At 44.8% G+C, this 8,360-nt stretch overlaps 2 protein-coding genes across 3 annotated transcripts in view; one reads left to right on the top strand and one right to left on the bottom strand.

Annotated features, from left to right (window-relative positions):
* Positions 1 to 3,547: 3,547 nt before the first annotated feature.
* Positions 3,548 to 7,930, top strand: LOC146181607 (zinc transporter ZIP3-like). The gene is made up of 5 exons (XM_084575812.1): positions 3,548 to 3,560; positions 3,696 to 3,895; positions 4,898 to 5,056; positions 5,710 to 5,773; positions 7,695 to 7,930. The coding sequence occupies exons 1-5, from the start codon at positions 3,548 to 3,550 to the stop codon at positions 7,928 to 7,930; spliced, it is 672 nt and encodes a 223-aa protein (XP_084431938.1).
* Positions 7,577 to 8,360, bottom strand: part of LOC146181606 (MYG1 exonuclease) — a 31,981-nt gene continuing 31,197 nt past the window's right edge. For both annotated transcript variants that reach the window (XM_084576614.1, XM_084576613.1), the window contains one exon: positions 7,577 to 7,926. The gene's annotated coding sequence lies outside the window, so the exon portion shown is untranslated. The remainder of the gene's footprint in view (positions 7,927 to 8,360) is intronic.

The raw sequence follows: 8,360 nt of genomic DNA, 5'->3' as shown, positions 1-8,360 counted from the left end.
TTCTCATGCTTCCCTACGAAAGCCAGTTTCCCTGCTCTCCACAATAGCCACCGATCCTGGACGGTAACGTCTATATTCAAGACGATAATAACAACATTATTAATTACCATCATCACTAATCATTTATTTTACATACCCTACTAATGCTTAGTAACTGGTTTACAGGAAAGGAAGGGTTCAGTATCTGTTATGATTCTGTGTCGAGCACCCTAACCACTGCATCACAACAGCAGGACTAATTAAATGAAATAATTGAAAATGAGGAAAAATTGCCAAAAGGGGGGGTTCAAAGGTATCAAATTGCTCAGAATGAAACGGCAATGTTTGCTGATGCTAAGTATCTTATACGTAAAAGAAATAACAGAAATAGATAAGCATTAAAAAAGTGAAAAACATAATCCGCATGTGTGAAACGCAATCGTGATACTAAACCCTTACCAGTGGAGCTTAGCTGCCCCCCTTATTTTTTTTCTATGATGGAGCATTCTGCATTTGTGCCATGGAGAAAAATTGATTTTTGCCCAGCTTCAGTATGTGCTAAACATCCTGCAAGGAAAAGTTTGTCTAACGACAAACAGCTCCAGCTATGGTGGCGAGCTATACCAAGAAACAACTGAGCTCTAGAAACAACAGGCTATGTTTGTAAGAAACATTTTGAGCCTAGCTTTGTGTCCAAAACATGGACATATGAGTACAATGGGAATGTGCTTCAAAGCATGCTGCAATATTCGATTGCTGTTAGCAGCTGTGCCAACAATATTTTCTCAACGCCCTGTTTACATTTCGAAGGCTTCAAATAAGAAAGCAACCTGCCAAAAGGCAGCTCCTGGAACAGAAGAAACTGAAACTTATGTGCAAGCGTCAAAAGAAGGTAGCACATATGCAATACTCACAGACTGGGGCGCTGAGGCCTGCAACGTGACCGTAGTTGAAGTGGAATGTGACTGCAGCTCACCAACAGCGGCAATCTTAGCAATCCTCAGTGTGGGTAAACTGGTCTGGCAGAAGTGCTTCAGCTTCTCAGACACGTTTCAACTTTGCCAGATGAAGGCCAGATGACGGTAAAAGAGAAGCAACGTTCACAATTAGGTTGAACCCTAGTGGTGCTAGTTTCCCCATTCATCAAAATCGAGAACTTGCGAGAACTTGAGCCTAAGTTCGTGAGCGCCTAGACATTTTCTGGATAAGGGCTTGAAGCTTTCTAATGCTGAGCTACCAGGAATACTCTACAGATGATAGCAGCGAAAGAGTGCATTGCAGCTGCCAAATTCGCAAATAGAAAAATTTAATACTACTCATTATATTGGCTTTTGCTGTGCCTTGAAACCCATTGGCCATCGACTAACTCTTTCCTTCAAGAAAATGTTCTTCCATTTTGTGTCACTGCAGTGTGAAAGTAAGTTTGTCGGGGGTGAAATACGAGATTGATGTGTAATGTTTTGCGGCATTTAAAATAACAGGGTCACTGCAGACGAGTTCCAGTGGCAGGGGATTTTAGTGTTCGACAAAATGCAGGTAAGAAAATTCTACCGCAGTGGTGGCTGGTTAATGTACCTGCCTTGCATGCGGGAGGTCGGTTGCATCCCCAAAGCCGGAGGGTACCCACCAGGCATACAACTACAGCTTCCCTTTGTGGTGGTACTCTTTGGCCAAAATCATTAAAATTCATCCATCAGGAGATGCAGCTTAGTCTTGGACACAAAGTGCGAAAGAGTGATGGCAGTAGCCACGTCCTTGCTTTCAAATATACAGTCCTCTCAGGTCTATACTTGTGGGACCCTGAGCTGTGCTATTGTAGCTAATTCTGAACACGTCTGGGGCACCTCGAGTTTGGCGGATCCGAGGTAAAGTCCTCTCTTTCGTGCACTTTTTTGATCGTCGTTCATGGAGCTCAACTCTTTCCTCGTAATAGCGGCAAGAGCAGGAAGACGCTGTCGCGAGCACGATGTCTGGCAGCTGGCATCTTCCTGGGGACCTTGTTCCTGGGCCTGATGCCTGCTGTGCGCTCTGCAGTTCAAGCAGCGCTGCTAGATGAGCGTATTGGTGGCGAAGGTGCTGCCCCCACAGTGTTCCCAGTGGCCGAGACACTCATCTTCATCGGTTTCTGCGGCATGCTGTACGTGGAGAGCGTGCTGATGATGATGGGCAACTGTCGCAGTGTGCGTGCTCAAGCGCCACAGCTAATGTCACCGGGCAGTAGCGACACTGACCTTATTGACTCACCCACGGACTCCCGGAAGAAGCTGCTTGCCAAAGGTATGGCAGTTTGTAAGGTCCATGCATGAAGATAGTTTCCCATCATTGACTACATCCGACATTCCACAGAAGTGTATTATGCTTTACATGTTTTCAATAAATGTCATCTGTAAAAACAAAAAAAAAAAGCAGCTTGAGAAGTTTGCTTCTGAGAGTGCTATGTGGATCATTGTGCATCGCCAGCATTGAAATTGAAATCTTTGAAGGCAAGGACAATCTTCACCCTTCAGAAACATAGGACTTCCTGTAATTCAACACTGACTCCAGTTGCTTAGGAGTGCATGAACTCCTCGGACTCTCTACTTTTGACAAAGGCTGTACCTGATCGCGGACTGATGTTCACTGAGGATAATGGGATGATTCCAAAGACTAAAGACATCACAGTAGGGGGATAGGTGGACAGAGATTTGGAAGTTTTCAAAGACAGGGTAGCTACATCTGGTGTAGGACTGCATACGTTAAGCGGAGAGGCCTGCGCCCTGTTAGCAGACAAGATATTCAACACTACAGCAGCCACCATGTTAGTGGACTGGGACTATCGTGAATAAAGGCTGTCCACTTACCAAATAAGCTTGTATCTACTGTCATGTGCATCGTGAAAGCAGAATGCTAGGTCCGCCATAATAGTACACATGATATCATGTGCAACCTGTCAGTATAGCCAAATTATCTTCGAATTACTCAAAAGAAAGGTCTCTGTTCATTAGCCTGGATTTAATTATGTTTCCTTTAAGTGTGAACTGTACTGTACAGACTAGACTGGCTGCTTTCATGAACCAGTTATGCTCACCAGGCATGCTCTAAAGGCAGCACCTGTAGAACCTGCATGAAAGCTGTACAAGAGACCGGTAGAACCATACAGAGGCTAGTAGCTTATCTATAAAGCTTTGGTAGAGATACTGCACATTAAGCTGCACAGAAAAAACATTAGTCTCCTAAGACATCTTTCAAGAGTAGTCACTTTGATCATTACTTCTCATTACTAAGCATTTTGAGTCATTTGTAATCAATTGCATTCTGTTTAATGCATCAAAGTTCACTAACATTCTATAATTGATTCACAGGAAAGGAAAGGTGCAGTATCTATCACTCGCAGAATCTCATCGATGTGAGATTTTCACCACGAGACCATGAGACTAGAAAAAAGAAAAGCCCTCTCAGGGCAGACAAGGACCAAGGCCAACCGTTGCTCTAAATAATATCCGTCCTCTCGCCACATGTGAAATAAGACCATCATCAGCCCAACTGGCATGTCCTTTGCAGACACCAGATTCCACATAAACATCCCTCTATGAACCAGCTGAGTAACTGTCACCAAATGAATCAGATAGGCGACACTTGATTAAAAAAAAGTATCCCTTTTCTAGTTGCAACCTTTATCTTTGTTACCAATTATTTTTTAGCAATGTGTTTCTTTTTCTCGCATCTCCCACGCACAGCAAAAGGACAGCACCTTACCACCCCTACGACGTCGTCCTCTTCCCAGCCCAACATTGAAGCAGTGCCCTCGTGCTACGACTTGGAGCGAGACGGTCAGGACAGAGAGAGGCCCTCCAGTGGCTCTTGCCACCGCCTGGTGATGCTGGTGGGCGCCATGGCTGTGCACTCGGTGTTCGATGGACTAACACTCGGTCTGCAGGTACACAGATGCCATTCCACAGATCCTGCTGGCGGCCACCGATCCCAAACATGTCGCGTGGCTTGCTGCCATGGATTCGACAGAAGGGGTTTGAGTCCTGTTGGGCAAACCTAGTGGATCAGGACGAATTAGCCGGATGGCAAGGACTATGTTGATCCAGCCCAATGTGCTCGGCGAAGTGAATGTAAAAGCTGTCAAATTAGGAAGCTGTGAGTTACCAAGAGAGGACAGCAGCAGATATCATTGGACCCAGGGGTTTGAACATTGCACGAGAGCGTGGCAAAGTGTTCGACTGGGGAGTCATTACTACAGACCACACTGGGCTAAACTCACTAAGGCAGTTTTGCTGAAGGCCGAATCTCTCAACAGTGCATACATTTTGTTTTTTTGATATGCTGCCATCCAGACACAACAGCTGTACGTTAACACGAGGGAGTCTAAAACATTATGGCATCCTATCAGACACATAAGAGGGCGAGTAGCAAGGAAGCTACTGCTCTCCCCTATTAATCTGATTCTGTGACTAGAAAGGTATAGCAAGTCAGCCTATCACTGCAGGTTGATCGACTTGTATCTCCACCCGCTGTAATCAATCCATTAGTCTACAGCCTAAAGGCTCCAGCCAAACAAATCAGCTTCGTTTCACTCAGATAAGTTAACGTACACTCTGCTACATTCAGGTGCGAAGTCTATTATCACTGAGAAAGCTGCACAGAGAGAACTTCCTTGGCGTTGAACGGCACGAAGCGCCCCAGTGCTGTCTCCAGCGGTGGGGCCAATCGGAAGCTCAACCAAGCACCGCTGTTTTGACATTTATGGCCCAGCAAACCATTGCAAGCAGAGTACGGTGCTTGCAACCTCTTCTCTGCTCCAGAATTAGCAGTGGCCGTATTCTCAGTGCAATTACTGAAATATTCAATGCATTAGCAGCATTATGCAGGACGTGTGACATTGTGATGAAGGCATTACCACTGATTGATGCCTTTTCACGTTGTGCAACAGGACAGCACGGAGAAGCTGGCCCGCCTCGTGTTGGGCGTGTACCTGCATGAGTCACTGATGGTAATGGCTGTGGCACTGAATGCAGCCTCCACAGGGCAAAGCACCGCCAGTGTTGTTGGCGCTGGGATCGTTGTTGCCGCTGCTGTGCCAGTTGGGCAGGTGAGCTTGATCAGGACAGGTAACTTGACCGGGCTGACAGTTTACATTTTCATTGAAGCTACACTTGCGAAAATGCGTGGATACTGTATTTACACGACTGTAATGAGTGTTTTTTCTATAGGAATCTAATTGTTCACAATGTACTTTGCGTTATACTTGAAACCAAGGTCCAAATATAACGCATTCTTTTTCATCTCGTGACTACAAAGCTCAGTATGGTGGTTCTTCTTTTATCAAATAGATTTTTGCTTCCTTTCAAGTGCATGCTTTTGAGTCTACTGCCCGGTTGCAGACACTTTCAGAACCAAAATATCAGTGGAGCACTTAAGTCGCCTGACATGCAGCAAGGCAAAAGCCTCCTGCTACATTCCTTGGAACGCCCCTGATTCCTTGAGAGAGGAAGTCTCTCTCTCTCTCTCTCAAAGAGAGAGACAGAGACTCGCTGCTCTCTGCCCTTTCAGTGATGAGAAAGAGACACTCTCTTTCTCATCACTATCACTATTTATTACTACTGTATAAACCGTATATAGGTCGAGTGGGAATATAAGTCGACCCCCTTACCTTGAAGTAAAAAAAGAGGAACAAATAATAAAACAAGAAAAATTGCTGAAATGCGTATATTTACATTATCGACTATGTTCATGCATCACCAGAGCTACGACGTCACCTCGAACTTTCAGCAGCAGCGTCAGAAGATGATGCGCGCCATCTACCACAGTGCGTCATCAAGCTCTATCAAGCGCATTATGTACGCAGCATTTCTTGAAAGGCTAGCTAAACTTGTCCATGCTAATCTCGCATGCTCATTTCTGAAATGTCAAACTGTTGCTGAGCGAGCAGCCATGTAGCTATTTGCCTCTGGGAACTCTACATTTTTCTGGAAAGCCGCTGTAAACTGCCCCCACATGCCGCTATTCATTGCTAATGAGAAATTATATGCTACTTTAGGTCGAACGAAAGAGTGCAAGCCAAGACAAATATGCCAGGACTGGGAAAAAGAAAAGCAATACAAATGCAGGATGCAGATACGGCTTTGCCTGACCGTTAACGAGCAGGCACATCGTATGTTGCCAGACTCACATTCTGCTAAAGACTGCTATATAAGACGAGGGGCGACTTTAGCTTGAATTTTTTTCCAAGAAAAATCTATACTTACATTCCAGTATACACGGTATATATCAATAACTAAATTAAATATCTCGACATCACTATGACTATCCTCATCATCACTTGATGTCTTTAATCATCACTAATATTGCCATTTTTTTAAAGGACTATAGACACCTCATTTTTGGGTTCGTGTTTTATCATTTGTAATGATGCCTAGAATATTACTGTACACAGATCACCACATCACATTCGCTTACGAGTGCTGAATAATTTGTAATCGAATTGCTTTTCTCACCTGTTTCGGTTTCAACAGCCGAGCGATGGTTGTGACGTCACAGTCAAGTCTAGGCGTGGAAGTGAAAGAAACTAATAGGAGAGCGTGACGTCAAGCATCCAACCTTTGCAAGCCAAGTGCAGAGGAAGCAGTTCCCTCCCGTTTTTTTCACTCTCCCAGTCTGCCCCTAAGTTTTGATGTCGGCATGTTTTAATGCGCGCGTCTGCCTTGGCGTGGGCGCGCGGCTGTCTGCTGTGGCGAGTATGGGTAATCGCGCCAATTCCCCTGTGCTGAGCGCGCGGCAAACTCCGCGTGGTGCCGATTCGCGCATGCGCAATGCACAGTGGTAGTAGATATCACTGCACACTATCGCATGATCTAATCACGTGGAAACCAACTCACCTCCTTTTATTTTTTATTACAAGGCTTCAAGACTATCGCCGCGCACTCCCTCCTAAGTTTTTCGTCCTCCATGAGTCTAGGTTACGCAAGCTGTGTCATTTGATTTCACTATAGTGATAAAGCCAGCCTGCCATAAGGACAGGAATCAATACAAGTGAAGAATGAGTGATTATATCGCTTTTCTTCATACCGGGCATCAAGACATGATTGAGATGAAACAGCCATCTCTCAGCTATCGAAACAGAAAATGATGAAAAAAGAAAATTCAATTATAAATTATTCAGCAGTCGTAGACGAAAACTGCATGCGGATCGATGCACAGGAATGACTTGGGCATCATTAACGAGAAGAAAAATGTCACCAAAATTTGGTGTCTATAGTTCTTTAAAGGCTACAAAGAACCCAACCGATATCTCGCGAAATCTTGCGTGCACATCTCGCCTATGTGAGATTTTCACCCTGAGCCACGTAAGGCTATCGCTTTAAAAACATTTACCTGATGATATGGAGCCATCATCGTCATATCACAATCTTTGCCAATGACAAGTGCACGGTGAGCACAGCTTTAAATGGGTTTTGTGACCACCCTTAGCTTTCTTTTCAATCTCTTGGTATTGTACATCTGTCATTTCACCTTGCATACACTGCTGTCACATGGGTGGAGCACGTATGGCCAATACAAGCCTAGCAGATAATCACAAATATTAGACGCCAGAGAAAGATGTTACAAGAACTGCAAAGATAGCCAACATCCGTTTAATCTTAGCATCGGCGAACAAGTAAGAACAATGGCTGCGAGAAAGTGGGTGCGAGACTCGCACAATGATGCAAGAAAGTGTCCTTCAAAAGCAGTTTCCTTGCAGATGGTGGGACTGATGCTGGGCAGTGAGATTGACGCGATGGCCAAGGCTATGGTGCAGGCGATGGCTGCGGGCACTTTCTTCCACGTGACCTTCATGGAGGTGCTGCCGCGAGAGCTGGGACGGCAGCAGGATCACATGGTCAAGGTCACCTGCATGATTGCCGGCTTTGCCCTCATTGCCACGACCAATGTCGCCTTGGGGCACCCCGCTTTGGCCCATGGCTGAAAAAGAAAGCCAGCAAATAAAGCTTTTGCTGAGCTGTTCACAACATGCTGCCTGTCTAATGCATATCTAGAAACTATAAAAGGATTTGGAAAGGGCATTCAAATAATGCACAGGAATGTGCAAATGGCGGCTTTTCAGCTAGTCATTCCATTTTCATCTAACAATTTCTAGCTGAGAACAGAATATTTCAAATACTTCTGGACTGCAAGAACAGTTGAATGGAACAAAGGGTTTCTCCAAAATGATGTATTTTTATATTGCAGAAGACAAGAAATGAGTTAGTATGCAATGGCAACAAATAAGTTGAAGCTTTGTCCTGATGCAATTAATGCAGTGAGAGGCTGTATTAGGGATTAAGCAATGTGTACGTGAATAGCAAAGGCTAGGTGGCTTATTACGATTATTCTGCCTTCTCGTGAATTGAATGACT

This window comes from Amblyomma maculatum, chromosome 8 (assembly GCF_055883805.1).
Source record: "Amblyomma maculatum isolate TAMU_Amacu chromosome 8, ASM5588380v1, whole genome shotgun sequence".
Classification (NCBI taxonomy): domain Eukaryota; kingdom Metazoa; phylum Arthropoda; class Arachnida; order Ixodida; family Ixodidae; genus Amblyomma; species Amblyomma maculatum.
This window is presented reverse-complemented; position numbering and strand designations above follow the sequence as displayed.

Coding starts and splice junctions, on each gene's coding strand:
- LOC146181607 (XM_084575812.1), top strand. Junction 3,896..4,897: donor GACTAACACTCGGTCTGCAG/GTACACAGATGC, acceptor GTTGTGCAACAG/GACAGCACGGAGAAGCTGGC. Junction 5,774..7,694: donor GATGCGCGCCATCTACCACA/GTGCGTCATCAA, acceptor CTTCAAAAGCAG/TTTCCTTGCAGATGGTGGGA.